The 19,558-nt window shown below is 40.8% G+C and overlaps 1 protein-coding gene across 1 annotated transcript in view; it reads right to left on the bottom strand.

Annotated features, from left to right (window-relative positions):
• gabrg3 (gamma-aminobutyric acid type A receptor subunit gamma3) overlaps positions 1-19,558 on the bottom strand; it is a gene marked incomplete at both ends in the record, with an annotated part of 107,699 nt that overhangs the window by 14,114 nt on the left and 74,027 nt on the right. Inside the window, 2 exons of the mRNA XM_079505780.1 lie at positions 8,140-8,222; positions 16,495-16,715. Of these exons, the coding sequence (XP_079361906.1) occupies positions 8,140-8,222; positions 16,495-16,715 (304 nt within the window). The remainder of the gene's footprint in view (positions 1-8,139; positions 8,223-16,494; positions 16,716-19,558) is intronic.

The raw sequence follows: 19,558 nt of genomic DNA, 5'->3' as shown, positions 1-19,558 counted from the left end.
TTGCCTGGAGTCCAGCCATGCAGGTGAGCATGCCAAACACTTAATGGTGACTAATAACGCTGTGCAGCTGCATGGTTGGCCTAATCCTTCATGGTTGGCCTAATCCTTGCATTAAACCTAATTCAAATATTTTGAATTAATTACATCTGACTGACCCAAAATGGGTACATTCAAAGTGCTGATTCCCAGGTGTCGTGACAGTTCCCACTGAGCATTGTTGTAGTCTAATAGACGTCTAAATGGCTACAAAAATGGTCTGGGGTAAAAATTGTCTAAAAATTAATGTTTTTTAGCAGTCTAGGCTTAGATTAGACGTTGAAAAAATGTCGTTTCAACGTCTATATATAGACGGTCTACATTTAGACCTTGATTGGCCTGGCTAATCAAGGTCTAAATGTAGACTGTCTATATATAGACTATATGGACTATTTTTAACAATCACCAGGTAGAATAAAAGTATGTCTGTTTCATTTTACATATTTTATCCTGGCCTAACTCTCAAACAGCGTACAGTTCACAGACCTTAAGAACAACCACACATCAAAAGGAGTTGCGGCTTCCAAGAGTCTTTCTTCCAGATTTCTGCTTAGTTGTGTGCCAGTGTCTTGCACCGAAAATAGATCAATAAGTTCACAAACACATATCGTGCTCTGAGCTTGTAGATCGGCTATTTTCGCGACAACTAAGTATAACCATTTACCATTAGAAAGACATGAGGACATGCAGTCCCAAGATGTAAAAGGTTGTCCCTTACTGTACACAGTATACATTGAACATTGAAACATATAGACTAATAGGTGTCTATATTGTGTATTTACAGTGTCTGCTGAGTCTGTCTGGCATTAAACATTTTACTTCAAAAACACCCGCTTTGTCATAATTTCTTTAATAAAGCGCTAGATAATAAATCTAGATAAGGGGATTTAAATGGTTCTCATGTCATGGATTCCCAAAAGGACTTTCATTAGCTCATGGTCTCCCACTCACCAAATTCAATGATGGTAATGAATTCAGAATGTAATCCCACTTAAACCTACTAATCTTTAATCCCATTAGAGCTCGACTCATAAAACTCAAATGCAACTTACTAATATGTCACTGAAACAACTTTGTTTAAAAACTTTGTCTTAAGATGACCCATACAGCAGATGAATGGCCCCTCAAGTTATTTTAAAAACCTAAACTATAGATTAATTCCAGACGCAACATAGACCCTTTTGAAATAAGTGCAAAGTTCAAATTTGAGAGCAAAGTTCAACATTTTAAGCCCCTCTCTAAAAGGCATTTGGTTATTGGCATTATCCCCGCCGAAATGTCCACTTTGAATGGACCGTGAGAATCAACCTGTCCTACTAGTCTGCGTGGCTTCCATTGCTGTTACCATGGGCCAATTCTTAACCACAGCATTATTTTGTCGCTGTCGGGCAGAAACGTTGTACATTTATTTTCTTTTTTATATACAGTACCCTAATTTGTCATTCTACAGTGTCACACAAAATTGGCAAAAATAGCAAATCTACAAGCTCACAATCTACAAGCCTTGCGCTGATCTATTTTCACTAGCCTACTTATTGTTGTCTCCACCAGGCCGAAGGCATGGGGAGAGAGTATGTTTTGCACTCCGTCCGTCCTTCCGTCCGTCCTTCCTTCCGTCCGTCTGTGTACAGCTAATCTCCGGCACCGTTAACCCGGTCGATGCCAAACTTTGCACACACACTCCCTGGATGCCAACGATGAACCTCTGCCCCGCATTTTCCAGAACGGCCTGTTATAGCGCCACCATGAGGCAGCTTTTCACATGTTTTACCTAAAACTGCACCGATCTGCATGAAACGTCGCATGCACACTCCCTAGAGGCCAAGGACAAACCTTTGACCTGCATTTTTCGCATCTGCCTTTTATAGCGCCACCAGGAGGCCGACTTTTGCAAAACACATTTTTTGATATTACTCCTCCAGATTCTGTCCAAAAATCTCACAAATCGTTACACAGTATCTCTATGGTCATGTGCTCAAGTCGGATCTGTCCGATATTTCATATTCCATCCTAATTGGCTATAATTGGCTTTCACAGTTTGCAAGATTGCCCCGTTTTGAACAAAAGCCTCAAATCATGAACGCAGCATGCAATTTACGTGAAATCTTTCACACATTTTCTTACTGGGCTGAGGAATATATCCCACCCTTTTCACATTGGCCTGTTATAGCGCCACCAACAGGTTGATTTTTGCAAATCACATTTTTGGAACAAAATGCCTCAAATCATCCAATTGCCATCAAAGGCAAACATGTTTATATTACTCCTAAACATTTTGCCAAACATCTCACACAGTCCTATCCTCCTGGTGGAGACCTGTGCCCAGAAGGGCACTTTTTCTAGTTAAACATAATTTATTTAATTTTTATTTTATTTCTTCATGAAATTACTGAAAATAATAGTAGAATTTGTTTATAATTCATGAAAAACTTGGAAATGTGTCTACAGTATGTGTGTGTGTGTAGTGTGTGTGTGTGTGTGTGTGTGTGTGTGTGTGTGTGTGTGTGTGTGTGTGTCTGTCTATATGTATTTGTGTGTGTGTGTGTGTGTGTGTGTGTGTGTGTGACAGTGTGACCGCACTCTGTCACTGTCTGTTTGCTTTTACATGCCTTTCAGTAGCGCGCACTGTTTAGGTAGGGTATGGACAAACAAAACTACAAGCAAACAGCTCTCACCACATTTCTCAAACAGTTACTAAGGGGTCCTGTCACTTTAAATAGGGGACAGCACAGCACTGTTGGGCCAAACCAACTCCTGTCTAGAGGTAGGGAGGATTGATTGTCGCCGAGGGACATTGGCGTCTAAAATGACGTTGGAAGAGGACTTGGGAGAACTAAGGACTTTGTGAAATAGAAGAGCTACAAGCTCATTGAAATATGAATGTATATAACTGCCTTTTGACCTATACTGTAACATGTTGTGGATCATGTTAACCCCTTTTAATTTGGTCCTGTGTTGTGGGAGGAGCCAGGGGGGTATATAGCTCTGGGAGATGGCAGTGTCAGTCAGTCTGGCCTGCTGTCTGATGCTGCCTGGAGCTGGTTGGGGAACTGGCTCGCTGAGGAGGTGATGTTTTGTTTATTATTTGTTACCATGGTTGAAAGGATCTAGATCTGTTGATGTATTATGATGTCTATATATATATATTATAATATATATATATATTATGTAGTATGTTATATATATTATGCTTTGCTTTACATTAAAAAGGCCTGATTTATAAATACTTATATTATACAATAATTTAAAATGATTGCTTTGATTTACATAAGATGAAATACGTTTTGAATATACCTTTTATTTTCTATTACAGATGTTTCGGTCTCCTCTGTATTTGTGTCACTTATTTCTGCACTTGGAAAAATAAACTACTGTTAAAACTCTGCCCTACTGCGTTGCCTCGCCATTCCTGGTGTTCATATTACCCCGCCTGAGACAGGGGTGTGACAGTGTGGAAACAACAGGATCTGTCCAGGTGACTCTGTAACTGTGTGTAGCCTACTACAAAATGGAACCAAAGGACCCGTTTATAACAATTAACTCTGACTGTACAAATGGACTGTTATGGGGTGACTAGAGCAGGTCGTCCAATGATCCATGGGTCAGCGGTCTACATGTCAAAGTGTCCTTGGGCAAGACACTGAACCCCAAATTGCTCCTGATGTGCTGGTTGGTACCTTGCATGGCTTCCGCCACAATCGGTGTATGAATGTGTGTGTGTATGGGTGAATGTAAAGTGCCTTAAAGGGATAGTTCAGATTTTTTGAACTTAAGTTGTATGAAATGCTTGCCATTAATATAGTGGTTGCAACTGTATTAATTGATTGCCCGAGTCCTGTGGTGGGAGTTCTGCTCTGGTTTTGGTGAAATATCAAGTAGTTCCGGTCATTTTGTGGGGGGCACTGGGGGCCACGCAGTAAAAGTAAATGAATCCACAAAACTAACGTAATTTGTATTGTTGACCTATTTCTGAAATATTAGTGCAACTTCCGTTCTTTTTTTTTACCCCTCTATCACACAGAACTATGTTTTTTGTGTCCATATCACTACGCCCAAAAAAATAGTTCCATGTGATAGAGGGGTCAAAGTTTAACGAAAGTCGCGCTAATATTTTAGAAATGGGTCAACAATACAAATTACGTTAGTTTTGTGGATTCATTTACTTTTACTGCGTGGCCCCCAGTGCCCCCCACAAAATGACCGGAACTACTTGATATTTCACCAAAACCAGAGCAGAACTCCCACCACAGGACTCGGGCAATCAATTAATACAGTTGCAACCACTATATTAATGGCAAGTATTTCATACAACTTAAGTTCAAAAAATCTGAACTATCCCTTTAAAGGTGCTATATAAATGCACCATTTACCATTTATGGGTCCATTTGGTTGTATTTGTACACTCTCAGGTAGCCCATTCTCCAAACCATTATACTATATCGCACCTCACGCACAGCTGTCGGTTGTAGTGTTGACATTGGCTTGGCAGGTATAAAGAACATGTCTCATGTGTCAAAATCGCGGGGGTCCGCGGTAGTCTGCGTGGGGGTCAGTGACTCGGACTCAGTTACCCAATCAGCGGGTGTGCATGCGCTGCACTGTTATGCTCAAAGTAGTTACCCTAAAGAATTGAGGCAACACGGCGGTGAAACCAAACCCACAATAATAAGTCAAGAACACTTACGTTATCTTTTGTTTAATTCTCCTGCAGTATTTCAATGTTTTTGTTGCGGCGGAGCTCAAGGCTCTGAGTCGGTATATGGCAGTCGCGTGCGCGTGCGCCTGCCTGTTATCCCTTGGTACGCGCGATCGTTTAGACGATGGGTTGTTGCTGGCATTAAAAGTGTCTGGTTGCCTAGATACGAGGCGCTCCCGAGAGAAAATAGCCCAGCTTGCTTTGTCAAGCAGCTTTGTAAAAAGGCTGCTCAACAACACCGCTGGCTGGCTACAGTTAGTGCTCAGTGTGGCTGGCCCATTTAGGCTGTTAAACAGTGCCACTTGAGGTCACCCAGCAGTACCAAAACTTTAAAGAGCTGTTCGTTCCGCAGGCACAGACAGACAGACAGACAGATGTTTTTCAAGACTCTCAAAATGGCGGAAATTCTGAGGGCGGAGCTTACTGGTAAAAGTCACAGATGTGTTCCGCATGAGTCAAGGCACATGTGTAAACGAGGTCCATGGCTTTTGGCCAAACGAGGCATGAGTTAGGCCTGTTCAAAGTTTCCATTTTCAAACCATTGCTATAGTGCCCCCCTTTGGCCAAATGGAGTAAGACTGGTTTCAGTGCTATTTGGCAATTGACATGACCATCTACCATACTGTAAAGTTTCATAAAACTGCAATTTTCATTGTCTCATAAAACATTCATTTTTAAACTTAAAAACAAAAGCCCAACATTTTCATTCAATATTGGTCCAAAGTGTGTGTAGAAATTTGAAGTTTGATCAAAGATCCTGGGAGTAGATAGCTTTTAAGAGTTTGTCATACAATTCAGTATGGTCAGAGGTCAAAAGTCAGAACACAAAATTTGTTCGGCTTGAGGAGACACAAATGTGTAACAAAGTTTTATTGCTGACGGTCAAGCAGTTCATGACCTATGCCTGTTCAGTTTATTTTCAATCGAGTGCTATAGCGCCACCCTTTGGCTAATTTAGTACAGTACCTTGCTTATTTGTCAAGTCTTGCTCTGAATGTTGTTCACTTGCACATGTACTGACAACAGCATGTTGTCCTGTATCTTTAGCCCCATCAGGCTCCAGTACAGAGAGCTGTGGCAACATTTGAGCATGTTGAATCAGCTGTCACTTTTCCTGGCATCATCGCAAATAGAACTGGCAAATGTCAATGACAGTGCTAACAATAGCACATTATTATCCAAATTCATAGCCTCTTCTCAAAAGGACGGCACAAACACGCAACAGAAATATCTCCTGTTTAGTTGTTAGTGCCGCTGGTTATTTGAGAGATGTTTGGTGGCATTTGCAAATTATCCTCATTTTCACACATTCTTACTGTTGTTCCTCAAAACAGGAGATTAGCGGAGAGACAGGATCTTCTTTTTTTCCTACCACTTATTTTCCCCTGGCCCATTGTGTAACAGTATAAAGTGTCTGATAATAGCTGGCAGGAGGGGTGAGATCCCGCCGCCGACCTCCGACATAGTCGGCGATGTGAAAAGCAAAGTGCTGTTGGTAACAAATGTTCATTTTCCTCCCTGTCATCCTAGCCCATACAGTATTTCATTCCAGGCTCCAGCAGACCTCTGTGTTCTATTTTGTGCCTTCCAGGCTTCTCAAATTTGAATGGTTGACGGTTTGGTTTAACCATAGTCATTGTCAGCTCACAAAGTCAGACAATTCTGTGTCCCTTCTGTTGCCTGACTCCTGCACAGTCTCTAGCTCCTCAATGCCGTTCATAGTAGCTTGTTCCAAAAAACACAGATTTATCAATGTGAGTTTATTTTTTATTTTTATTATTTTTTTTTTAGTGATGCTGTTCTCATCAGTGTTTAAGTAGTTACTCAAAAATGGTAATAAATGACCTATTACTAGAAGTAATATTATTACTTTATATTTTACTCTTGCCAAAAGTAACTTGTTACTTATCATTGTTACTTATTCACTTTTCTTTCTCGCCTCCAATAATTACATCTTTTGTCCCCAAAGATCTCACACTATACCCAGTTTGTTCCGGATGGTTTACGGCCCGCCCTTCCGCATCCGATAATTCACACGTACAGACAAGTGTGTATCGTTTCCATATCCATTCTAGACCGGATCCCTTTACTTCCTTCCTTCAAACTTTCTTCTTTCTTGCCTTGATCTCCTTACCCCCCTATCTTCTTCCCTTTCTTGTACCCACTTTCTTACTTGTGAAACTGATGTGACAATAAAGTTGATTCTGATCAGCAGCCTGCAAAGCAACTCTATCCCAACCCAGTCTACTATTATAAACAATCAAGCCTACAGTATTTTCTCCTTCAATTGTAAATTAATTTGTATTACACTCAGGCTGTCAGTATAGTGTATTAGTTTTCTCATTCTATTTTTGCTCACCAACAGGCTTTGTGATCGACATAAAGCAATTGACCTCAGTTAAATTGCATAGGCCATGTCTAAATTGTGGCATACTTTGATCATTGCCAGCTTTTCAGTTGTACAATTTTTTTTTTCACATTGAGACTGAAGTCTCTTTTACAAGTGTGAACTGGCCAAGACAAGAGGCAAAATAAGTGACACAGCTCTGCCAGTAACAAAAAAATACACACCAAAAAACAGGACAGACATACAATGCTCATAAATACAGTACCCACTACTAAGAAGCTCAAAGGGAGAACAGGAACGTTTAGTAACGCGACCAATAAGGACAATGGTTGAGTTCTTGCTAAAGACATCTTCCCTTGTTCTACAAAAGGGAAATGTTTTTTTTTTTTATCCAAAATAAAAAAGTTTATTATTCAGCGCAGTTCTACAGATATTTTGAGGAACTATTGAAAATAAAAATGAATACTTTTGGAGTTTTGGTCCATCTCCATATATGAAGATCACAACACTGACCTCATCTAACCCTGGATAACCATACATGGACTGAAGATCTGCATACCTATTCTGACATTGATCCCTCCCCACTGGTCCTTCCTGTTCTGACATTACATATGTTGATCTGACCTCATCAAACCCTGTACTTTTCAAGACACACTCCATATATGGCCAGTACAGAATTCATTCCATATGTTCGGTCTGACCCCCATGCCAAAGCGCCAGCGCTCGCCCAGCAGTCTGCCGTCTGCCGCCACCCAGGCGGGTGCGTGCATGCGACCTCAGGCCCGCTTACTGGTTATTACTTGCGCAAGCAGAGCGTGCAAGTAATGTTTTTCGTCAGGTGCTACGATGCGTATGTCCCTTAGTAGCATATGAGCATATGACGTGATGAAGATATGTACCAATGCCAGGGTATAATTGGTTATCGATGGCGACGTAACGATGACATGTTTCAGTGTCGGGTGGACTAAAGGTAATGCCTATGTATACATGTATGTAACGTTTGGATTTCCGAGGCTAGGGGGGAAGTGACCGGGAACCCTAATGGTCATATCATACTTACAGCTGGAGAATATGAGTGGGCAGGAATGCTCATCCATAGGAAAGTTATGAAGCTGGAGTTGACATTCTGCATTTATGGTCAGCCTGCAAATGAAAGAGAATCACCATTGTTATAAATCACATATAAATGTATGAACTGATTGTGAGAAACATTCATAAACAAACCAAATCTGATCTGCGTGTAAATAGCTCACATGTGAGATTTATCAATGAATCAATCAATACATTTTATTTATATATATATTTATTTATAGTATAAAATCACAATATCACACTAGAGCAGGCGACTGAGTTGACAGCGCTACCAATAATAATAAAACATGAGCAAGTACTTGGCAATAGGGGCAAAGAAAAACTCTTTCATGGGAATAAAGACTTTAGAAGAGAGAGAGATAGAGGGAGCCACAATTGCACAGTGACAACAACAATATCAACAACCACTTATTTTCCCCTGGCCCATTTAATTGTGTTTGTAGACCTGAACTGTGTTGGTTCCACATCACTACACACACCTTGCCGTCGCCCTACACTCCTACCGTCACATCTAATTAACACAATAAACTGCCTGAAACAAGAGAACATCATAGAATTTGTGTTTGTGACAGCTTGTTGTAAAACACATGTGCGCTGCGTCTATGCTGCCATATCCTGACTGTTTATTTAAGTCATTCCCTGTTACCACAAGGATGAGATGACAAGCATCGATGTTCATATGCCTAACAGCTACTTTCATCCAAAACATGATAGTGCCATGAATGTACTGTACTGTATACTGTATACCTAATTACCTACACAGGTACCACATGTGCAAATGAGTGTGTACAATTATCTTTACCTAGGCTTTGATACAGTATGCTGCTGCTGTATGCATGGTTTGATTTGTACAACAAAACAGAGGGTGAGGGTGGCCAATACTGAAAATAGTAGATCTACAATCTTACAATGCATTGCATTTCAATTATGAAAGAAAATTACCCAAAAGTTGCCATGGGTTAATGTGTTTAACAAATTAACATATATTTTTTTACATTGAATTAAGTTGTGATATTATCAAACATAAATATCAGACACTATTCACAAAAGGAAATGCATGTATTTAATAATTCCGTCTGACCAGAAGCAGGGAGGCATGGAGTCATCCCACCCTCCCCCAGCAGTTCAAACCCTGGGTGTGGGGCTGTATGTAAACAAATTAATGTAATGTGAATGTGTCGAGGCAAGAGTGTTGTGAAGGATAAAGTTATCCAATGGGGTTACCTGTTGATTCTGTTATCATGCACACTTGCTTTTTGAATTCACTCAATGGCCAATAATTAATTAAATACACTACAGAATGTGCAGTACATAGGTATACCCAATCTTTACTTGTGTAGCAGATATTGAAGAAAATGTTATAAAACACTTTACATTCCAAAAGTAAAACCAATGAATAAAAAAATATGCTGATTTAGCTGGAGAATGAGTCCAATTAAGGGTAGTTCAATTTAAAGCTGAGAGAGATATTTAACCCTTATGAGACGGCTCAGTCCTAATTGCATTCATTCTAACACCACCAGGTGGCTTCCATGGTAACATCTAACTGGCCTGCAGGAGGTCTTGGATAACATGCTACAAATTGAGCATGTGACATGTCTCCCTTGCTGAGCTGCTAAGCAATTGACCTTATATAAAGCTACAATCCGGAACCTATTTATTAATGAATACTACAAAAGTGTCCTTGGTCAGGAACGTAGATCTCCGCCAGGCTTGTCTAGGCAGCCACGCCTGGCGGAGATCTACGTGGTGAAGTGCAGCAGTCCTGACACAAGGAAGGTGCGGGGGAAACTACAGTTTGTACAATTGACGGGAACCATTTGATTTCCACTAAAGTAAAACCAATGAATAAAAAATATGCTGATTTTGCTGGAGAATGAGTCCAAGGGTAGTTCAATTTAAAGCTGAGAGTCCCAGAGAGAATGCAATAATGTTACCTTTAGTCTACCTTTAGCCTTATTATATAGGTTTTAGAACAGTCAAAGAGATAGACGGTACCGTATACTTAAAGTAGAGGAACAGCTTTGCTTTACAACAACAGTCATGACAGACGGAGTCAACTGTTGCTGACCTTGGTCAGCAACAGTTGTCTTGAGAACAGTTGTCTTGGTCCTGTATTATATATTATATACACAAATGATCTTCCATTAGTACTAACCAACTCAAATGCACACATGTTCGCTGATGACACAACCATCACTGCAGTAGCTGAATCACAAACTCAGTTGCACGAGCACCTGGCAAATTATTTTAAACACGTTGTTAAATGGGTTGAGAATAACAAATTAGTACTGAACACTGATAAAACTAAGAATATGGTCATATGCACCAACAGAAAAATAAATATGTTAGGGCCATGGAACTTATCTTATGGAGGGGTACAGATAAATGAGGTCACAGAAGTCAAACTACTAGGAATTAAAATACAAAATAATTTATCATGGACAGCTCATACCACAGATATCTCTAAAAAGGTAATGCAAATGGCAGGAATGGTTGGGCGAATTGCAGGGCTTCTATCTGAAGAGACGTTGAGGCTAATATCCCGTAGTCTGATTTATAGTCACGTAAACTATTGCTGTGCAGTATGGGGCAACGCAGCTCAGACCGATAAGACTGCAGATCACACTAAACAAAGCAGCTAGAATGGTCTTAAGATGTGGGTATGAAACAGACACGGGTGAACTGCATAACAGAATGGGATGGCCCACAGCACTTGAATGCATAAGAAAACAGTCTCTTGCATTGATTTCTAAAATAAAAACATATAATAAACCAGTAAACATAAAGAATAAATTAACATTAGTTTGCGAGAAACATCAGGTCAACACAAGATCAAGACATGTTCTACCAAAAATAAAAACTAGTATGGGAAGCCGATCTTTTATTTTTAGGGCAGTTAAATTATGGAACTCATCATTATAGCTGGGATTGCTTTTATTGATTCACTATTATGTTGTGATTTCTGTTTAGCTTTGTTTTTTTAGTTCTAGTTTCTGTGTTGGTATGCGGTCAGGTTTTCAGCTGGCTCAGGGAAGAGGACGACCCTGCCATGCATAGTCCACTATAGATAGGTGAATGAACTGTATCTGTCTGTGGGCAGGCATATTCTGTGCCTGTGTGTGCGTGAGTGTGTGCGGTTGTATGAGTTGAGGATTAGGTATCTGAAATGTATTTTTGAAATGCAATGTACTATTTTGTAATGTAATATAATGTATTCTGTAATGTTTTAATTTATTTCTGGACTCAAAAATCTAATCAAATTGAATAATGTCCTTCAAACCATAAATTATGTAAAGTTGCCATGATCCCATTAAAATCAGCTGCCATGAGCAAGACCTTCAAGTGAAAATGAGTTTGATTTGGATGTCTTCGACATTAGGGAAACTCCAACCTAGAAGCAAGGTTGTAATAGTTCTATATTCGATTATGAGAGGACTGCACCATCTGCAATGCCTGTAAAGTTTTATATTTATTCCATCATATTGAGGGTGAGTTAAATGCCAATAAATGCAAAGTGGCTTTGGATAAACCTTTTTGCAGGGTGAGGGATTTATTTTCTACCTGGTCTCATGCAGAATGAAAAGCACGTTCATTAAACACATGAACCCTATTGTGGCGGCAAACATTCAGCACAAATAGCTGATCTACAAGCTCAGCACATGTTACATTGTGAGCTTGTTTCCGCCAAAGAGATTTTATAGTGTAGGCCTATATATATACACACAGTATATACTTGCCGTAGCACTTGCCCTAGCTTTGATGACCTTGCAGGCGTAGGCAAAGGCTAAAAGTATGTAATTTAGATAGCATATTATGTAGCCATAGCACTCTAGTGTACTCATAGTTTCATTGTACAGATATTCTTAGCTCTGGTCCATAGCTCTAATGCGTTGCATTTAGAGCTATGTTACTGTCAACTTCCAGGGGTCGCATGAATGCAGACCAGCCTCTCGTCTTTAGCGTAAATAAAAATAACGTTTTTGCTATACTCACCAAAACAAAGGCGGGTTGTGTCATTAGAAAGCTTACTTTCCTTAGTGGAAGCACTCTGAGCCCCCCACCACACATCTAAACAGTACTTTTTGGCAAAAAAAAGGGATTTTGTTTTCACCGGAAAAAATAACTTTTAGTTACTCCAATGCGCCCAGAGAATACCCTCATAGAGAATATTTTTCCTCCGGTGAAAAAAAAATCCCTTTCTGGCCAAAAAGTACCCCTTTATACGTGTGGTGGGGGGCTCAGAGTGCTTCCACTAAGGAAAGTAGGCTTTCTAATTTCACAACCCGCCTTTGTTTTGGTGAGTAGCAAAAATTTTCTTTTTATTTACGCTAAAGACGAGAGGCTGGTCTGCATTCATGCGACCCCCGGAAGTTGACAGTAACATAGCTCTAAATGCAACGTATTAGAGCTATGGACCAGAGCTAAGATATTCTACTGTTAGACGAATGATAGGTTCTTAGCTTGCTTATGATTCTTGATGACTATTTTTTTATTTACTTTTTGCCAAAGTAAATAAATGACAACATACTGTATTATTCAGAGGGGAAACATTTTGGTGAGTTATGCCGTGGGTTCTGTCCGGTCTATATTTAACCCTTATGAGACGGCTCAGTCCTAATTGCATTCATTCTAACACCACCATGCAGGGTGGCTTCCATGGTAACATCTAACTGGCCTGCAGGAGGTCTTGGATAACATGCTACAAATTGAGCATGTGACATGTCTCCCTCCTTAACACTTTGCTGCTGCTAAGTGTATATAAAGCTACAATCCAAAAGTGTCCTTGGTCAGGAACGTAGATCTCCGCCAGGCTTGTCTAGGCAGCCACGCCTGGCGGAGATCTACGTTGTGAAGTGCAGCAGTCCTGACACAAGGAAGGTGCGGCCGGGGGAAACTACAGTTTGTACAATTGACGGGAACCATTTGATTTCCCCTATGGGCAGAAGTGAAAGCAGTGTTGGAGGTGCACTCTGTAGAGGCCCCTCAATATGCAATTACAATTTTGGTATGATTGGATGTTCTCATGATACACAGCGATGAAGGCATTGCTTCTCTATGAAATAACTCCTCAGGGCTTTTTGTGTTATCCTTTTAGCACCATTGTATAATTGTACCACTGACTGTACTATTTGCAAACATTTTAAATATCCAATCAATCAACCAATCAATCAAAATTACAGGCAAACTCTATGAAATATCAAAACTCTGTTTGATTTATTGTCACAAGGCCCTTGTTCTCCAATAGCCTCTTCTGTTTTTGTTTTGTTTTTTGTTTTGTTTATAAAACCCACCCGGCAGGCCAGACAGAACTCCAAAAGAAAAGAGGGTGTATATGGTCAGCCTAACCATGAGGCCCATATGACAAATTTGGGGCATGTTCTACCTTTGCCTATTGGAAGTGCAAATGTAAAGTTCCACGCAGATCAGTCCATCAGTGCCCGCGATTCAGCTCACAGGCATACACACGGAAGGACAATGGTAAAAACTTTACTCCAGCCTGGCGGAGATATATATATATTTTTTAAATCATGTGTTGGTTGTTAATACAACCAACACATCTGTAGTGGTTGGAGGTGGTATCCATATTCTTTCATTTAAGAAGGTATGTAGACCTTGCCTGAAGCTCATAAGCGCAATACCTCCCTTGGCCAAGCAGGGATTTTCTCTTGGATGAGCGGTTTGGTCTCCCGTACTGGAGATAAAACATACACATTTCAGTTTTAAGTTAAATGGTTTTCCCCTGTGGCCATAACAGCTGTAAAGCAACATTAGCCATAAACAGAGTGGTCAAATAAGTGATGGCAAAGCAATGATACAGATATTAATAATCACACATTGGCGGAACAATCTTGAAAATGCAGTGAGACCTTTCAACCTCATCGCAGCAGTCACTCTGTAGCCAGTAGAGAACAGATACCACAAAAATGTCATCTCTGTTTACTGTGGCCGAAATCAAAGCACAATAATGCAAAGTGACATTTCATTGTCTTTCTCTCACGCCACCAACAGATAATGAATTACATGAATATTGTACATCAATGTGATTCTCTGAAGTTAATCTCACTATAGGTTTTGTTTGTAATTTGCCTCTTGCATAATGTCCACATACTCGACTGACTGTTCGAGGCAACACGTGGAAAGACACCTTACAGATTTCTTATTTTTCTTATGTTTTTCAGGCAGAGCTGTGATCATCAAAAACAACCAGGTCCGAATATTGTTCAGTCCTCATGGCAAGGAAGCTGCTTTCAACATCTTCAAGGTATTTAAATGTACAATTAGTATGAAAATTAATTGTGTCTCATTTTTGCCCGCTGCCTGCCCTACTGCGCAATCGCAACTTCGTCATGTAGTTTCTGCCACACTAGATGCCTTATGCTTACGGCACATTGGAGTAACGCAGTTTGTATCATCTTTTCAGTGGCCACGGTCACTCAAATTCAGTGACATGGCCTGCACATAACTTTGACACCAATCGCAGCTGTTTCTCTGTTGTGCAAACATACTGTTGGCCACGGTCACTCAATAATAACCAACACAAGGGGGCACGGTGGCACAGTCGGTAGTGCTGTTGCCTCACAGCTAGAAGGTCATGAGTTCGATTCCCGCTGGGGATGCTGTGGACGCTGTGGCCATACCTGAGGCGGCGGGGTTGGCGAAAGGGCCTTTCTGTGTGGAGTTTGCATGTTCTCCCCGTGTCCCCTAGGGTAGGTACCCTCACAAAAACATGCAGTAATCCTGGTCTCTAAACTGGTCGGAATAACGTGTTCCTTCCCCTCGCTACGTCCGGCCCGGGGAAACTCCATAGATACTGACTCTGACACTGATATTGACAAATTAAAAAAATAATAATAACCTGATTATTAATGATTCAGTCGCCTTGCTCTCGGACCAAGGCAGAGAGAGCATCTCGGCAGCAGCACCCATGTCTGAGCAGCCCTATTCAGGGTCCACTCTGCTCACCCCGCATGGGGAAGGGGCTAGAAAAGGTGCCCTAAAAATAGCCTGCCTCTCATAAACCTGACTGGATTACCGCATCCAGTGGGTTCACCTTATAGCGGTCGAAAACAAAAAACAAAAACAAAAACAATGAACTTTGGAGCCTGGAACGTGAGAACACTTATGGACAGTGCCTCCAGCAATCGTCCAGAAAGAAGATCTGCGATCGTTACCAGGGAGATGTAAAGGTGGAAGATTGACATCGCTGCCCTGTCTGAAACCCGCTTCAGGGTCTCTTGGGAAGATAGGCGAACAAACATCAGCGTCTTGGAGGAAGCCGACATACCAAGCATTACAACAATCATCACCCGGCACCAGCTACGGTGGACAGGCCATGTCATGCGCATGCCTAACCATCGCCTTCCTAAACAAATGCTGTATGGCCAGCTAATGGAAGGAAAACGCACCCAAGGAGGGCAGAAAAAGAGGTTTAAAGACAAAACATACTCTCTCCCCATGCCTTCGGCCTGGTGGAGACAATAACCTCAAAACCAGATTATTGTCCCAAGAGAGAGAGAGATGTCGGGTCACGAGAGCATGCTGTTGAAAGGCCGTTAATTACATTGGTTGGTTATCTGACCTTTCTAATGAGGTTGACCACTAAAATCCTCTAGTAGTCCATAGTGGACTTGACCGGGGTCGGCTCTGTACTTGGTCCACTCCTTTGCGACATGTTGGGAGCTATAACTTGTAGATTATTTTTCAGCACAGATTTTAAGATATATTAATAGCAGTGGTGGAAGAGTTTAGACTTTAGTAAATTGGCAGTACCACAGTGTAAACATAATTCATGTTGCAATATATATTAACAGTATATTCTGTCTATATAAAAAAAGCATTTAGTTTAGTTTATAGATTATGCACATTTTAAAACCTGATGGTAAAGTAGTAGTATTTCTGGCCTAGTAGGAAAAATAGGCCAGAAATAAGTCCCAGGACTTTTATATAGTACTGTATATTGACAGAATCCACTATGTTTGTGTGTGGTTTGATACCTATTTCAGGTTCCTCACTAATGGAACAGAACAGCAACAGATGAGGTCAGTCCCATACAGAATATGCACATGACATACTATACATATGTAGGCCATAACATGCAGGTCTGCATGTTACGTTTGTGATCACGTATGCATCCATGGGTCACGGTGCACTCAGTGTTACAGATCAATAAGGGTCCATTTGGACCCTTATCCGACTCTGAGAAACATCATAATAGGCTAACATTCAGTGATAATGGTGTGAAATGTGTGAGCTTGCCGACGAGCTATTTTCTGAAAACACATTTGGTGTACAGGGGGAAAAGGAGGATAATGTTACATACCTTAGTGTATAAAGTATCTTGCCGTCATTCCATATTCTGAGCAACTGATTGGGTGTGGTAATCCAATGGGCATCAGCAGTCTTGGAGTTTCTGAAGATGGTGTCTGGTAGCCAAATGAGTCCCACCATGTTGCTGTTCAGAGTCAGTATTTTGATTGTGCTGTTGTATCTGAGCCGGCTGTCTGTCCACGTCTGAGCAAAGATTATATCAATCTGGTATTCCTAGAAGAGAGAATAAAAATAACAATAGGTGGTTGCGAGGTGCAAGGGCTCAGGGTTCGATTTAAAATAGAGAAAATAGCTGATCTACAAACTCATACGCATCACATTGAGGTGTTGTGAGTTTGTAGAGCTATTTTCACAATTTTTGAATAAATAAAAGTTTAAAATATCAAACATATGAGACAGGCTGTAGGGTACATTTCCCAAAAGAAAATGCATGTACTGAATTTAATATAGTCAGACCAGAAGCAAGGATAAGACATATCCTCACCGGCCATAACAATGATTGAACAGAGGGGGAATATACCCCCCTCCCCCCAGCAAATCGAAACCTGCAAGGGCCATTCAGAGATAAAGATCAAAAGTTATTTATTTGCAAATGTACAAACAATCAACCAAACCATTCAGACAGAGCTGAAGCATATATCACACTGACTCCCCCCAAGCTAAAACTCCACCTATTCATCTATTTGAGAGCATATTGATTTTCTTCCCGTGGCCACCATGGTACCAAGTATCAAGCGGAGAGGTTTTATGAAAGTTTAGGAACATTAAAAAAATCTATTTTCTTGTGGGCCATGGGGAGAACGTGCTAGCAAATAATGCTAGACAACAGCGCGACCCCACTGTCGTCAGCAGACAGCAGAAAGGGAATTCAGGGGCTTGTTGTACTGTACGTAAGTGAACCACACACCCCTGGGTGTCGGATACGCTGTTCTCGTAAAATTACTTTGTGGTCTTGTCACTTATAGGGATGTTTGTCATGTGTAACATAGTGTTACGCTAAGTTTCTCTTGCTGTTCAGGGCTAGTGACCAGGGAGCCTTCGCTGGGGCACTCTGTGGCTCATATCTCAGAGGAGCGTCTCCTTCCATGTTGATGTGCAGACACGCACGCACGCACGCACGCACCCGCACGCACGCACGCACGCACGCACGCACGCACACACACACACACAAAGAAAACATGGCTTTATCAGAGCAGCTTTCATTCAGAAATCAGAGGAGAATCCATTCAGCTTGCTGACTGGGATAGAGGTCAGCTGCAGCTTTTAGTTTCTGTTACACGGATTACATGACTTAGCACTCAGCACAGAGTGTTGGGGAAGACCCAGAAATGGGAAGAAAGGGTCAGAGATAATGAGTCTAGGAGTCATTCATGAATAAATTATACTCCATCTTATGACTGTGTCACCAAAAATAGGTAATCGACGAGCTCCACACAATGGTTATTTTTGGTAGAATTCAGTATCAGGTTTATCCACTTAAACCCTATACAATTTGTATATTTTCCCTCTACACCAAATATTTTCACCGAAAATAGTGGATCTACAAAGCTCGAGTCACGGCATGTTGCAAGATCGACTACTTTCACAAAACTTTCATATGTTTTCGCAGAATGTTTGCCTATTTTGACATACTAACTACGGCCACCGTATAGTATCATACCACAACTCACAGATCATAGTCAGGGACCATGGTGCCATTGAGGGAGTTATGAAACATGACATTATAGGGAACCATTGACTTGGGTCACACTCACGACCTGCAATCCACTGAACAGTGAGCACTTTAACCCATTAAAGGACCACTTCACCACTTTTCAATCTTCATATAATTGGTCCTCATCCTCACTAATGTTCATGATAAAATAGCACTTTCTCGTTTCTGAATGCCCACAGCCCTCCCATGAGACACAGACATTAGTGAGGACCGATTATATGAAGATAGGTTGAAAAGTGGTGAAGTGGTCCTTTAAAGCCTGTGTCATCTTACATTTTTATATAGCATTATGTTTTCAGAAAACATTGGTTTAGAACAGTGGTTGTCAAAAATAGCATACTGTACATTTGTACAAGCTCACAGTCTGACTTTTTAATGTATCTGTGAAGTCTGGACCTGCTGGTAGGCATGCAGCACAGGATGGGAAACATTAACATCTCTTAATCACTTCTCACCTACACGCTTCTCTCTTTTCTCTCTACAAAAGAAGACCAAACAAATGACAGATTAATCAGTAATCACTGAAAATATATTAGTGAGAACTGCACTTCCAGGATAAATATATTCTTAACATTGATGTGGAGTTCAGTTTGTCTTTTCTTGATGTATCCACATCAGTGGCTATGTGATCAGGTGACCGTTTTTCCGTTCACCTGAGCTGGAAATCTTCATTCGGCACCATAGTGCAATCTGGTGGAGGGCTCTCGCTGCCACAAGTACATTGTCAATGAGCGAGGCTCTTAACTTGAAAGCCGTTTTGGCCGGAAACCGAGGAGTCAGGAAGTAAAAATCCGCTATGTGTGCGTGCGTGCGTGCGTGCGTGCGTGCGTGCGTGCGTGCGTGCATTTATGTTTATATTTATTGAAGGATCCCCATTAGAGACACATGACTGAGCCTCTAGTCTTCCTAGGGTCCTGAATAAAACAAATACAATACAACTAAAAATACTATTTAAAATAAAAAACAGAACAAAATAAAAACAAATACAAAGAACAAATTCACAAATCACAGTTCACAGTTATGTACTTGGCAAATTGGCAAGGTATCTCTTTTTGAAAGTAATTTTGTATTGTAGATGTTTTTGGGCAGATCATTCCAGAGAGTTATTGACCATATATTACCAGTGTGTTTAAGACAGTTTGATTTTGGTGTTGTTTTTATTCTTATGTTGCCAGAAGCTGCTCCTCTGGTGTTGTAACCATGTTCAGAAGTCATTTTTAACTGGTGAGCCAAGCTATACGGCTTACCAGTGGAAATAATGTTCTGCAGTAGCATTAGAAGACTCACTGCTAATTTCTTTTCAACCATTAGCCATGCCAGATGTTCGTGCATATAACTAATA

Source organism: Electrona antarctica (assembly GCF_951216825.1).
Source record: "Electrona antarctica genome assembly, chromosome: 7".
NCBI lineage: Eukaryota > Metazoa > Chordata > Actinopteri > Myctophiformes > Myctophidae > Electrona > Electrona antarctica.
Note: the sequence above shows the minus strand (reverse complement) of the source record. Positions and strands in the feature narration are given on the sequence as shown.